Genomic DNA, 14,660 nt, shown 5'->3' with positions numbered 1-14,660 from the left:
GCCTTGGAGAATTAGGCTATCTGTGCTATGCATCTTGATTAAATTCCTAGAAGATCTTCATTATTTCCTTTCAAAGTGTGGTTGTGAAAGCTTCGTTGCATTACTGTAATTATTTTGCTGAAAGGAGTTCAAATGTAGAAATTAACCTGCCCACTGCATCCACTGGACACTGAAAGGATGTGAACAATCTCCTGGAGGTTGAGCTGTGTAGGTTTCCAGCTTTTGGGTTTTTGTTTTCAGCTGTCTGCTGAACCATGGACCAGCTGCCCCTGCAAATCTTTAACTCAAATAATATTGACAAAACCCAAAAATTTCATTTCAGCTTTTAATTGACAGAAGTAAATTCTTGGTACATAATCCTTTTCTTTATACTCTTTATGTGCATATTTTTCAGATTTTATTTAAATAATTTTATAGACAATATTGGGATAATCTGTTACATTAATGCACAGCTTAAAACAGTTCTTATTTACACTGATCACAGAAAGACAGAGGTATGAGGACAAATACTTTACATTCACCATCTTTATCAGCATTTTAAGTATAGATAACCAGCACACATCACACACATCCATATCCATATTTATAAGAAATGTAGTTGTTTCTAATTATACACATGGGCATGTAGGTGTCTCCCTTTGAAAAAAACAAAAATTAATGGAAAAAATTTGAAATGCCATTTCCCCCAGATAACCAAAGACTTAAAAAAAGGCAAAATTCACCTGCAGATTGCACAATTAATGGAATCAGGCATGGAAACATGGTGGCTGTGTGTGGACACTTTTGGTCACTGGGGCACTTTGGAGAGTATTTTTACTTGTGGCAAGTTTTGAGCTCCTATGAAGACTTATTTCTGAAAACTGCAAAGTGTTCTCTTGCTTTGGAAGTAGATCTACTGGACACTAACACATTTGGTTCAGTGTTAAGTCATCTAACAACATAAAATTGCAGCCAAAAGGTGTTCTGGATTTTTTGGTTTTCTTTTATATTATAAATTAAAAACACATGACTTCATTCTGTGAAATTAAGGCAGCAATGGAGAATATTGTGCTACAATGTGCATTAGCTGTAGGTAATGTTCTATTCTCCTGTATCACATTTTTACACTTATAATCAAAGGCCAACATATTATTGAACTAGACTGGCTGACTACAAAATCTTATAATGAAGAGATAGGTCTCCTGTGATAACCTTGTTACATCAAAGTTGAATTTCTCGCCTTACAATATACATATATTCTATGAAAATTAAAAAAACTGGTAAAAATATTAAAATATTTCCTATACAGAGGTACCTTTATCTAAGTTAAATTCTAGTCACTGCTATAAAAAGGCATTAAAAATTAAGTAAAACACTGGTGTAAACCAAGTAAATGCTCACTGTAAAGCTTTTATTTGTAAGGCAAATCTTCTTCAGACCTATTAGGATTTATTTTCAAAATGTATTGTTTGGAGGTTCTCCCTTTGTAACTGATATTGCCCATAGCAAAGGAGAGCTAAGTCTTGCAGAAAGGTTCACAGAGAGTGCAAGGTAAATTACAAATGCAGGTCACCTTCAAGCTTAATGCCTCTTGGCAGCGACCAAGAAACAACATCACACCTTCAAAAGAAAGCCAGCTTAAGGCTTAGTAATTCTCTTAATTCACTGAATTTATTCTGTTTCCTTAAAATGAAATTAGGCAACTCATGTTTAGTAGAGCAACTAAAGAAACACCTTAAAGGAGGAAAGCAAAGCACCTGGATGACTCAATCTTGCTGTGAGTGGTTGGGCAGGAAAGGCCCCCTGTTCTTATGGGAATTAATGCAGTCATATTTAATGTACACAAGGGTTGAACCTCTCCATTTATCCCCTGCTCTTCCCAGACACTCAGACCTAGAGACCTCCATGTCCTTCTAAGAGCACAATTTCACTGAGCACAATCATATCTGTGTCATTTATGTTCTTCTGGTGTCTTCAGTTCCTTGGCTGCTTCTGCTCCTTGGCCACACAGTGACTGCAATCTGCCGAAGCACATTCTGGTTTTTAATGGTGATGGAAACCAATCAAATGCTGTACTTAAAAGTGACTGTATCACCCTGTTATGTTTTACTGACTGAATGTTTTTATTGCCCATGTAGCTCTCTGTTGTAGTCTCTGATTTTAGATGCACCTAAATTTGGTCTGAATTTGACCAGTACCACTGTACAAATTAATCACTTTCCACTGATTAGGTAAGCTCACGATCACCCACAGGGTTGTGGATGTGAATCAGAGGAAGGTAGCTGAGAAAGCCTCACAAGCAGTTCAGGGGTCTAATCTGAAACATCATGTTAGCCTTCACATTAAGAAAATTGGGTTATTACATGAGGTGGTCTGTGGACCACAAATATTCCTAGTATTGAGAAAATAAAGTGTGTTAGAACAAAAAACTCCTAGTTTACTGCTCCAAGAGGCTCAGCGTTCACACAATTTCTGCAGGTAGGGCTATATATTGACATTTGTTGAAGTGTAATAGGTTTCTAATGTCTGGGTCCTTCAGGCTCATTTTAAAATGTTTTAACATGACACTGCAAATGAAATATTTTTAAGTCTCACCTCTTGAAATTGTTGAACTATAGTTTTAATTTGGTTCTTAGGAAAGAAGTTCTTAAACATTTGCCAATTCCTCATGAAATTTAGTGAAGCAGTCCAGGATATGAATGAAAGCTATCTACTCCCAAAAAAGCAAATATCTGCTAATTAATACTGCATGAATTGAAAGAACTGGAAAAGAGACATTAACAGCAAAATAACTTTGATGTGGCCTCCTACAACCTAACAGTACAAAATAAACTTAATTCATGTCAAAACAATAGCATGAGAAGTAAATGTATATACAAAATGTTTGGGCTTGCCCTTTTTAAATAATAACACTTAAATGGTATTTTGCTGAGAAGAAATGACCAAGTACAGGAAATTTCCTCTGGGAAAAGTACATACAACACACATTGCACGTGCTGTCAGGGAACATGCACAGTAGTAACAGCCAAGTAATTCTCCTGCATTCTAAATTTAAAATATTGTGTTTGATCTTGGATATCCTGCAGAATCCCTCAGTATGGTAAGATGTCTTTCAAGTGTTGCCAGGGTGTATATCTCAGGTCATGATTGAACAGAAGGAGGACTGATAAAGAAGAGATTCGTCCAACAGGGGCCCAATAATAAATAGTACTAGTGCTTTTTGGGCTATTGCCTTGAAAGGCCCACTCTTTCTTCCAGAAATTTACATCTGTGGAGTTTTAGTAATGTAGCTTTAGAGTAGTTCCAAGGATATGAAGAATTATCTGGCTGAATGATGGCAGGGAAAGGTACAAAGAGATAATGGAGGGTCTCTTTCCTTGGTGCTAACTGACTTTCTGCCAATTGATGAAACATTATGGATCACAGGCAGGTCTTTTTCCCTGATCAAAAGAAAGGTCAGAAGACAGGTACTGATATATGACAGTTGCTTCCTTTATCAGATTAAGAAAAGGCTTTTGAGGAAATATTTTCTAGAACTGTCAAGTGAGCTCTTTAACTGCTTCACTGAATTCTTCCCATGGGCTTGTTACCCAAACAGCCAACATAATTAGCAAGCAGATAATTCTGCTACTTGTACCAACAATTTTCTTCTTTAAAAAGTGGGCTGCCTATTCAGACAGAATATACACACAGTTCCATGGGGACATCTGGGAGAGTGGCATTCCCCAGAGAATTCCCCAAGGGTCTGCTCTTGAAACAGGTGCAGCTGAGGGCAGGGTGAGCTGCTGGGTTGAAAAGTCAACATAGAGTTAGGGGAAGACTTGCAGTTAACTGACATGGATGATAAAGACATGACTGGAAGCTTTGGTCTTGTTTTTTAAATACAAGTGTTTTAGCTGAAGGGAGGTGAGTATCTTCATGGCGTTTGATATTTTCCATATTGAAAATGTACTTGGAGCCCAAAACAGGTGGGTAAGAGGAGGTGAGTGCCCATGCTATGGCTTCTTATTGGACTGTCTGTACCATATCACTGAGTGGAGGAAATGAACATAACCTGGTCTTTGCAGAACTATTTGTCATTTGTATAGATGCTAGTTTGTGTCTAATGGCATCATTCATCATCTGAGAGGCATGAGGTAGTTCATTATCTTATTCTGTGGAGAATTGAAGACATTTATCTCTAGGACAGAAGTCATTATTTGGGAAGAGACTTTCTTTGGGCAACATCTTGAGTTTAAAGTCTACCTATGCAGTCATGCACTGTGTATTGTCTTTTTCATTCAGGCTAATTCTGGTGATAAGATCCCTACTTCCTTTGGTAAGACTTTTGTCTTCTGTGTAGATTGCAAGAAGTTCTTTACCTAGAAAACCTCAGAAAAAGGTGGCAATAGTGCAATGTAGTCCTGAGCTATAAATACTACATTAAACCCAAGAAGTTATACAGTAACAGAAATAAAAATAATGCAGTAGGTAATTGTCTTGGGAGTCAGTATTAAAAATACAATCAACCCCGAACACACTGGCTAAAGCTGATCTATTCCCTCGTATGGTAGCTTTGCTCCTGTGTCAGAGCAGAGTGGTGAGGAAATGTAACTTTTCCTGGATGGAATGGTGCTGATGGACTGTATCACAACTGAACATTGGCGGAGGTTTTTAGCATTTCCAATCATGAACCAACCAAACGATGTGTAAAGTGATAACCTATTAAAGCTCCACCTTAAACAGCCCCTAGAAGTTTCTAAACTTGATAGTTACATCTATGCTGAGAAGCTATTGAGCCATGCCAAGACAGTGACTGAAGCAGCTGTATTGTTGAAATATAGGATTTAAAACAATGGATTCTCATCAAGTTTGGCAAACAATAAAAATGAGATTAACTGAGAAGTTGGTGGGATTACTTTTTTGAAGCCTTCAATGTATTTTCAACATATTTAGCCTCTTGTGTAATTACAGCATTAGAACTGCAACATTTGGAGTTCCTTTATTATTGAAATATATTTAATAACAGGGTTTAAGCAGCTATTGGCCATCAGCTGAGCCAGAAAATAAGACTTCCTTTCTAATTAGAAGAAAGTATTCTTTGGGTTTAAATCCCTATTTAAATAAAACTGTTTGTCACAGAGATTCTTCAAGAGAAGGACGACACTTGATTTGTTCTGAAGTATTGAATATGTTGGAGGAAGAGAATGAATAAGGAGAGAAATTTCCCTTTCATTATTTTGAACAGAAATCAATGTTAAATAGAAAAAGCCCAAAAGCACTTGGCACTTTAGAACTTGGCTATTTTAAAAAAGAAAACAACTCAACAAGAATTGTTTTAGAAATAAAAAAAAGGCCCATCTATTTAAAAGGACTTTTTTTTTTTTTTTTAAAGAGGAAGCACTACATACATTTAAAAGACAAGCTCAACTGAATGTATAGAGACAAAAATCAGAGGTAATGTCCAGAGGTAGCTCTGGCTTGGATCCACCAGAGAAGCTATTGCCTCTGCAAATTACTGTAGACCTAGTGATAAATAATCACAAGAACTAACTCAAAGCTACTGAATGTAGTGATCACTTGAAAGGTACTACAGTGACAAGTGACCACAGAATAAGAACAGCACCCAAATGCAGAGTTTGTTCTCTATCTCCTACTTTGCATAATACCACTAGAGAACAGAGCTGGAATAGGTTTAGAGAGCTAAGATATACTTTTAAATTATTTAACAATCTTATTATGTGTTGGTAGGTGAATCATGGTTAAATTATAATATGTTCACAGCAGGGGAATAAAGCCAGATTGTTTTTTTGTGCCACATGGTAATTATACAATTTTTAAATTGTCCCTTATGTATTTTACATTCTTTATTTGGAACAAAATACAACAAAAAAGATGAAAGTCTATTTGGATGTAACTTTCATGCTTAGCTGGAAAAGTCTGCAGAGTGTGGATCATATGATAAAGCCATTCCAACTGTTGATATAAGGGAATATCTCTTTCATGAAGTACACTGTGATATTAAGCTCTGTTCTGCACTAGTAACTGTAACAGGAATTCTCTTCCTGCTGCTCTTCCGCTTCAGTGGAATTAAACTGCTCAGAAAATGGCATGGACATCTACAGCAAAGACAATGTTCTTCACCAAGAGAAGGAACTAATAACAAACCACTGAAAATGAAGCACTGAGTCTTCACTTCAGAAGGATGCAAGCTCACATCCCAAAGGACAGTATGGCAAGAAAGCTAATGATATGAGGGCATAGTTAAAATTGCTCTTTTGTCTTAATGGAGGTGTACTCTTTCCTTAGATCTAAGAGTGCTCAGGTGTTGTTGGTTTAAAATAGGTTGTGGCATGAATATCTGAAGAAGTTATTAGTGTCAGAAAAGTTTAATTCACTTCTTCACAATAAAAAAGCACTTAACTTAGGCTGATTGTTCTTTTCCTCTGCTCCCCCCACCTCCACTTCCGCCTATAGCAAAACTCACAAGTTTTGGTCATGTAGGGATCTCATGGCACCAAAGGATGCAAGAAAACTTAAATGGAGTCTTTAAAGATCATTTGAAGCCAAGTAATAGAAGGGAGGCATTGACAACAGAGAGCAGATGTCTTCCCTCATAGAGTCAGTAGGTAAGCTCTGGGCCAGCCTGGTCCAAACAGAAGTGAGGGAGCTTTGAACTTGACTTTTCTGTTTTCTCAGTTTAGCTGAACGTGGGCTTTTTCCTTGGTCTCTTGGTTGTCATATTGTTAGCCAGTGTTGGAGCTGAAAGGAAACAGAAGTGGTTCTTAAATTACATCATTGATTCAAATTATGATTCTGACAGATTCCTTTGTAATTCTGGATTTGTCAAAAAATGTTTCAAAATAGTGGATGGATATCCACTCTAGACCACATAGAAATTTAGTTACAGTTTGCAGTGAGAAATGTGCTGAATGTAAAGGCTACTCAGTGAGATCTCAATTCAGTTTTATGAGTTCAGAACTGCCAGACATATATGGGAATAAAATATTTGTATTTGTTTGGTTACAGTCGGCAGTGTTTTTAATATTCTTAAACATTGTGAGCAAATCACTAAGTCTGCTTTAGCACTAACGAAGACATGCCTACCTGTTCATTGAAGATGGCAGCAAATTAAAATGCTCTTATATTTAGCGTGGTTTGAGGTAACTTTGGTAGTTTCCTTCTGAGGACAGCCTTTATTAATTTATGTGAAGTTAATTTGCTGACTTTTGGTCATAGATTTGTGTTCAGAAGACCAGCACTGTGGAGTGGCTGTTTATAGCCCTTTCACACAGGAACATCTGCCCCTGGAAACACTGAGTAACAGCAGGAGCAGTAAATCGCCTGACAACTGGGGGCAGAAACAGAAGAAAGAGAAGGCAGGAAGAGGTGTTGTGCTATTTTATATTCTTGGCCACATCAAATAAATTGTGGTCATGAAAAAGGAAGCCTATTTGTGCTTTCATTCTGCATCCCATAAATCTACACAGATTACTTCCTTTAAAAGCCAAAATTTACTTCAAACAATATCTTTCAGAATAAGCAAAAGCCAGATTTATTTTTTAAGTATCTTCACACAAAACACCACTATAAAATCTGGGTCACATTCTGTGGAGGTGTGCATAATTCTAGTTGCTCTCAACTTTGAAGACAGAAAGTGGTCCAGCTTGAATGCTGATAAGTGTAACAAGCTTCACATTTGCATCCTTTTAATCTTCTACATAAAGGAGTTTATTTCAATCAGCTAATTTTATTTGCTAAAAGGAAAGCAGTATTTGGAAACCTATGGCACATTTTTCCTTTCTCCAGCAGAGTTTTCAATCAACTCTAGTCCTGTGGGGAAAGCCAATTCTGTGTAACCTGGTACATAATTTCATGACTTTATAGGCAATCTCTGACACTGGATATTTTTTTGCTGTTTACTATGTTTTGTGGGACAGAATTGCAGTTTCAGAAACATGACTTCAGCTTGCTGTGCAGTCGCTGAGTGACCGGCCATGACCTCTTCAAATGCACATGATAGTTTGGAAATTCCTTTGTTTATTGGTTTGGAAATTCCTTTGTTTATTGGTGACATATCACTGTATTTAAACACAACCTAAAATATGAGATTCAGGTGATCTGTAAAATTGAGAGCTCTCCTTAATCAAAGGAGGAAGGTCCCAAAAGCTTTCCAAAAGGATTGATGCATGTGGTACTGAGCCTCCTGTGTCTTGTCATGCTAGAAGGAATAAAGAACTACAGACCTGTTAAGGCATTCAGCATGGGGAGATGGGTGCAAAACTGTAGTTGTTGCTGAAGACAGGGTTGGTATCAGCGGAAGAAGCATGTGAAAGTTGTACTAACCTTAAACTGCCTGACATTTCCTTGGGCCACGAGTTGGTGCTCATTTTCAGGTGTGATGCAGTAAGCTAGTCTCTGAACCAGACAGGAAGAAGAGGAAAAAGTCAGCCATATGAAGTGGGATTATCTATGTAATCCCCAACCTATAGTGGGCAAGTAGCATGAACTTTATTTAAAATGGTAACTTAAATCTTTAATATCACTGCATCATGTGCCTTTGCTCAGTCACTGAGAGAATAAGCCTATTATAAGCCCTTGGGTGTTAGCCTTTAATATAAGAAGCAACAGTAGAAAGTTTATGCAAATAGTAAGTCCAAATATTTAGTGAGTGCATATAGAAAAAAAATATCAGGAACAAGTTGGTATCACAGGCCTTAGATCCCCTAAATTCCTGTTTTTCTGTTAGTGCTGTAAGAGGGTTGGCCAGTCCCAGAGTGGGAGAGGAAGGAGGAATTGGTATTTCTCAGCTCATCTCCCTTGTCTACCCTGTGCTGTGCCCTTTGAGATCAATGTAGATTTTGGTTTATTATGAACTTTCAACCAATTTAAGGAGTTCCCATTAGATTAGGTTCGTACCTTTCCCCATCCCTTAAGAGCCTCAATTTGGGGCATCATATTGGAGCTAGTGACTTGGATGTCATGTATTATCCTTTTGCCATAATGCTCGTGGGGAAACTGGGGAGCTGCTCTTTGCAGGAGCACTAAGAGACAAACCAGAGCTTGCTAACAATGCAGATGAGTGAGAGAATGTGGTTTTGGCTTGAGGCTTCTGCATCCCCCTGTCAGTAAACCTGAGCAAGAGGGCAAAAGCCTGATGGGCCAGTACAAATGATTCTTTGAGACTTAAATTCTCCTAGAAAAATGTGTTTATAGCCCTCCCCAGGATGGAACAAAACAAAGGGTTTATAGAATTGCTGGAAATGAGATCGAGAAATTGTGCACAACAGGGAGGTATCAGAGCTGAAGAAAACAGGGCAGCTGAGGGGTTCCATCTTTGGGGCACCTTTCTGAGGTGAATGTTACACGAGATGACTGTAATTATTCAGAAACAATTTGTTCCTTTGAGTTTGCTGGGTCAGTGTGAGGGGGATGTGACCTATGTATGTAAAGGTTGAGGTCCTATTTTCTGCTTAATTCTGTGTGTGGTGTTGGTTCAGTGATTTGCCTCAGAGCACCAAAATCTTGTTACACCATTGTGTAAGTGTAGCTGTAGGAAAGGAGAGCAGTAGAGCTAGGTGTAAGTCAGTGGGTCTAGATAAGGTTATAAAATTATGATGTGATGGGAAAAAATCGGTGCTGTATAATGGTAAGGAGGCTTCTGAGCATTGTTAGAGGTTTTAGGACTACAGACAATAGTGAGAGTATATAGACAGTGAAAGTAAAGTGAACAGGATGGTAAAAATGATTGATTGGCTAGTCAACCTTAATCATGTGCCATTTTGAACTGATAAATCAAGAAAAGTACAGAACAGTTTGGAGACCACACCTCATAGCTGAATATGGAGATAGCATAGTTTGTACAGTCTTTGTCAATAAACCAAAAGCTAATCTCATCAATTGGATCAATTGCATGCATTAAAAATATCTTTTCACAATTATTATGCTGCTGTCTGGAAACCTAATTTCTGTCTAGGGGCTCAAACAGAATGCAGTAATCCTACCTCAAACCACAGATCCACCTGACAGATTCAAAAGGTCACTCATAAGTAATAAGTTTTGGGAGAGAAATAAACTGCCAACCTAGACCCAGCCATTTCATTTCCCAGCAACATTTCATGACATTTGATTAGCGTTGCACTTACTTCTTTAAAGGTCCCACGCACATTCATAAATTTATAGATGATATAGGCAGGCACAAGGATCATGGAGGATAATGCTATTCCCCAGCCAATGCGGTTTGCCCACAGAGGGAAGGTGTAGTCATCATAGGTCAGAGGTTTGAAATTTATTATGCTGACTATCACAACAAACTAGAGAAGAAAGTATAAAATGAACCAGAGGTTTAAGATGAAGAACCTTACTGGAAGTGATTCCAGGTGTTCTATTAGGCAGCCACCCTAAAGCATATTTCAAACCAGCTTTATGCTTTACCTTCAGCCTGTTTACTTTGTGCCTCTTACTGCTTAAGCTGTTGAAGTTCTTGATGTGTTTCCCAGTATTAACAGCTCATTTTAGCTACTGTGGATGGAGATTATTGGAAATTTTGATGGGAAGATCAGGTGACTGTCCATTACTGCCTCATTTAAACTAGTGTTTCAGATGTAGAAAAGGGATTCTGTAGTCAAGAAAAAACTCTGCAGAATCTATTGTTTTTACTTTCTTTGTTTTCCAGGAATATTCAAGTTCCTTTAAGAGCTTTGTACCCATTTTTCAGCATGATACATGTACTGAGGAAAGGTAGAGCAGCCCTATGGCCTGGAAAACAAAGTTGCTTTTTTCTTCCTGTGCTTCCCTGACCAGGGCCAGATGCAAGAAGGAAAGAGTGGTGTACCACCCTACTTCTGTCCTGTTAAATCCATGTGGGTTGTATAACATGCAGATATCCTTGATTTGGTTCTTTGGGGCTATATTCTGCTCTATATTTCAATTCTCAATGAAAATATTTTGAGCTTAGGGTTTCAAAGACTACACCAGGATAGTGTGGGTTAAAGGGAGATCATAGTGTAGAATCTGGTTAGAAAAATACTAATTCTGTTTTGTGAATTTTCTTGGGATTATGTTCATTGCTGCAGACAACATGGAGAAAGAGCTTCAAGAACTTCCAGATGGAAAAAAAGAAGTGTGCATTTTGATGGCCGAGAGATGTTATTTACAGATTTATTCTGACCCTTATGTTTTGAGGCTTTTCTAGGAAGGTATTGAGGCTCTTTCACCAAGACATCTTAAACTACTTGAAGGTTGAACTGGTGGGATCTTCACCTTTAGCTAGATTGTTACAACACTCAGGATAAAATGTAAATTTTCAACTGGCTCCTTGTGTGCAAAATCAAAGGATGCTTGCTCCAGAATTTTCCCATTCTGCTCGAGTCAGCCTGCTTAAAGTGCTGCAGGATATAGTTCCATAAAAGTTGCTTTATAGAACTGTGTTTAAAAGGATAATTAATACAGGCTTTGTAGGTGCTTAGGGATGAATTGGGGTCATAGCTTTTATATTTACAGAAATGTGGACCTGTTCTAAAAGCCTACCCAGTGTGTATTTGCAATACCAGAAATGCTTTAAGATTGCACAGCTTTAATGCAATTATTGTCTCCTAAAATCACAACAAGATCAAATTTCTGTATTATTATCCTGACTTTTTGATTTACAAATATGCATAGGAAGAGATTCCAATATAAAGCTCGAGGTTAGTACTGAATCTAACCTTTACACAAAGCAACTAAATTCACACTTTGGGATTTTTTTTTCCCTCATGCAATGGAACACTTGTTTCTTCCAACAGGCAGCTTACAAGGTGTGTTTTAAGCAATTCTTCAGTGTTTCACACAGCTAACTACAGTTGCAGTTGTATATTAATTTTATTATGGTGTCATTTCACAAATTGGAGATCCTGGTATCCTCCAATCAAAAATATATTTTTGCTAACACAATCTCTTGTCCCTGGCTAGCTTATTTTCCCAAGGGAACGTTTTGTGTTTAATATGCTGCAATGCTGCAGGGACAGGGAGGACACTGCCCAAGTGTTCCCTAAGAGAAGCTGCCTTCTTAAAATCCTGCTAAAAGGAAGGAACAGAAGACCACAACCACCATTAGCTTCTCTCCCACAACTGAAATGTGTTATAAAAAATACACCCAATGTATAATTTCAAGGAGAAAAAACAATTAAACTGGAATGTCCCAACAATATCTGGTGCAGCAATAGGTATCTTGCTCTTGGTATCTATTGTATATTCTGGGAAGCAGTGCACTGGTATTCTCTTCATGATGGAATAATTATCAACACTTACCAATAAAAAAGCAGGACTAACAAACTTCCAGCACAGTCTCCAGTAGAGGCCTGGTTTGAAGCCCATCATTTGTTGGATGTCTTCACTGAACCTGTCCACACCTAGAATGGATGTGAACAGTTGCAAGCATGAGACTGACTTCAGTCTAAACTGATGAGATGCTGGCACACCCAAAGTATCTTTTTCAGAAACCAGACATGAATGACTTCTAAATTAGAAGACATAAGAAATAACAGCATTAATCTCTTTTCAATGTCTAGATGTGTCTTTGACATCACTGTATCTGACTTAAGTCCTGTTGCAGACAACAGCATTACCACTGAAGAGAGGCATTTCACAAATATCTAGAATTTAAGTTGTAAATAGGACACAATTTTAAAAATATTTAGGGATTATTGTAACCTAATTCCTCTGTTATTATGAGTACACTGCAGGAAAATGTAGATCCTTACTCACACAAACTGCCTGCTGATAATGAGGTAGATTCATGTGATTCTTAATTTATCAAAGGAGATTTCTTTGTTCCACTTAAGGCATACTTACTTTTCAGTGTTTTATTGAACACCACAGAATGTTCAATCACAAATATAATTTCACAATTATACAAATATAATTTCATATTTATGACTTTTGCAGAAAACTCGGGCAATTCTTCTTCTGTTTATTGTAAATATATACAAAATGACACCACTTTAGAATGGGATGATTAACACTGATATAAAATAGGGGAAAAAAGTATCCTTCTCTGTTTTCTGTAAAAAGAAAGCAATCTGACTTTACATGATGTCTCTGTGTATTCTGTCATGTCAGACTATTTGTTTATAATTTATTTTGCTCAATGTGTTCAGAAAGTTTACTTATAATCATGAACCCATTACGTAAACAGTAGAAATGCAGCTTTTTTCTATGAATATTTGTTTATTAGAGAGCATATGTAGCTTTCCAGAAAGATTGTTTCTCTTTATGTGGATCAGTTCAGCACAATTCATTTAATGTAAATAATTGGGGTAGCTTGAATTAGTCCATTGTACATAATATTTTCAGGGTGTGGAACTTGAGTGTAAATGTCTCAAAACAATTTCCAGCCCCAATATTATGTCCAGGTGAAGAGAAATAGCCAAGAAGGATCTGCGAATGCTCTTTAAACTTAATCTGATTCTATTTGCAGTGCTTTCTGTGAACTTTAAAGTGACTGAATTTTAACTGCTATGAACACTGACTGAAATTTATCATTGTGGAGAAGGTCAAAGACAAGGTCTACGTATATCAGAATTTTATTCATATGTTTCCAGACAGATGCACTTGGAGCTCAGACAGTGCTTGGTGCTCAATTTCTGCTGGAGATGGGGGATGACTAGGCCATGCTCTCAGACTGCACTTTTCCACAATTTGCTTTTTCAGTACTGTCATCAAATAATTGTTCTAAGAATCAACTTTTAAGTAGAACACATCTATAGCTACAGATGATGGTACCTGGGCTTGGTTTCAGTGATACTTAGAATTTATTATCAGGAGCTGGTTAAATACCCAAAATAGAATATTCACCAGAAAGATGATATCAGGGTTGCACACGAGGAAAATTGGTAACAACTTAGCTGTCATAACTAAGGTACAACAGCACAGTCAAGCAAACTAGCTCTCCCTTGTCTTACATACACAGTTGGCCTTTGCAAGAAAAAACTTCACAGTAAATTGTCATAGATGCAATTTGAACTAAATTTCTGTGTTTTTAGTCTGTGCCAAAATGTCAATGCTTGCCTTCAGGCTGGCTTAATATTCAGCTAGGTCATTAAGGCAAGAGGGGTCTATCAGAAAAAAGAGGCAGACAAGATCACGCCAGATTTAATAAGTTTAAATAGCACCTGGGGCTGTAATAAGTTCTTTATAAAGCAACAGGTCATGCTGTGTCACTAGAAGCATCTGTCAGCTGCTCAAGAAAAATGAAAAGATATTTTCCCAATTATGGGGAGGCTGCAGGAAGAAAGGAAAAAATGTTCAAGGCAGAGGGTGTAAAATAAAATTTTACTAACTTTGGGCTGGTTTGTGAACCACCTATAAAGCTTAGCTACTGTAAAGTGCAGTAATCCTGTTTTAATAGTAGCAGGAAGTAACTTGCCCTTAGAAACAAAAGAAGCCTCTGCTTCCAAGCTAAGCTGTGATCACTGGTCCACATTCAGCTCTTTTACAGGGATTGAAGACAGCTGTCTGTGAAATAAAGTGACTCCGTTGTTTTGAGAGACAACAGCCTATGTGCTGCTTGCTCCATGCTGATGTTGGGTGGCAGAATTAGTGCATTAAAACTAGAAACTATTCCTTTGATAGACTGAAGAGCTTTATGCATGGATGCCATTCTTTCACTCCACTCACTCTCCAACAGTTCTTTAACTGCAAGATAAAGTTTGTTAGAATAGAAG

At 37.5% G+C, this 14,660-nt stretch overlaps 1 protein-coding gene across 1 annotated transcript in view; it reads right to left on the bottom strand.

The window, feature by feature from the left end:
* Positions 1 to 310: 310 nt before the first annotated feature.
* SLC6A2 (solute carrier family 6 member 2) overlaps positions 311 to 14,660 on the bottom strand; it is a 60,516-nt gene continuing 46,166 nt past the window's right edge. Inside the window, exons 11-14 of the mRNA XM_038148293.1 lie at positions 12,247 to 12,347; positions 10,104 to 10,271; positions 8,305 to 8,376; positions 311 to 6,720 (exon numbers count right to left, since the gene is read on the bottom strand). Of these exons, the coding sequence (XP_038004221.1) occupies positions 6,697 to 6,720; positions 8,305 to 8,376; positions 10,104 to 10,271; positions 12,247 to 12,347 (365 nt within the window). The 3' untranslated portion in view covers positions 311 to 6,696. The remainder of the gene's footprint in view (positions 6,721 to 8,304; positions 8,377 to 10,103; positions 10,272 to 12,246; positions 12,348 to 14,660) is intronic.

The sequence above is a fragment of the Motacilla alba genome, chromosome 11, assembly GCF_015832195.1.
Source record: "Motacilla alba alba isolate MOTALB_02 chromosome 11, Motacilla_alba_V1.0_pri, whole genome shotgun sequence".
Classification (NCBI taxonomy): domain Eukaryota; kingdom Metazoa; phylum Chordata; class Aves; order Passeriformes; family Motacillidae; genus Motacilla; species Motacilla alba.
Note: the sequence above shows the minus strand (reverse complement) of the source record. Positions and strands in the feature narration are given on the sequence as shown.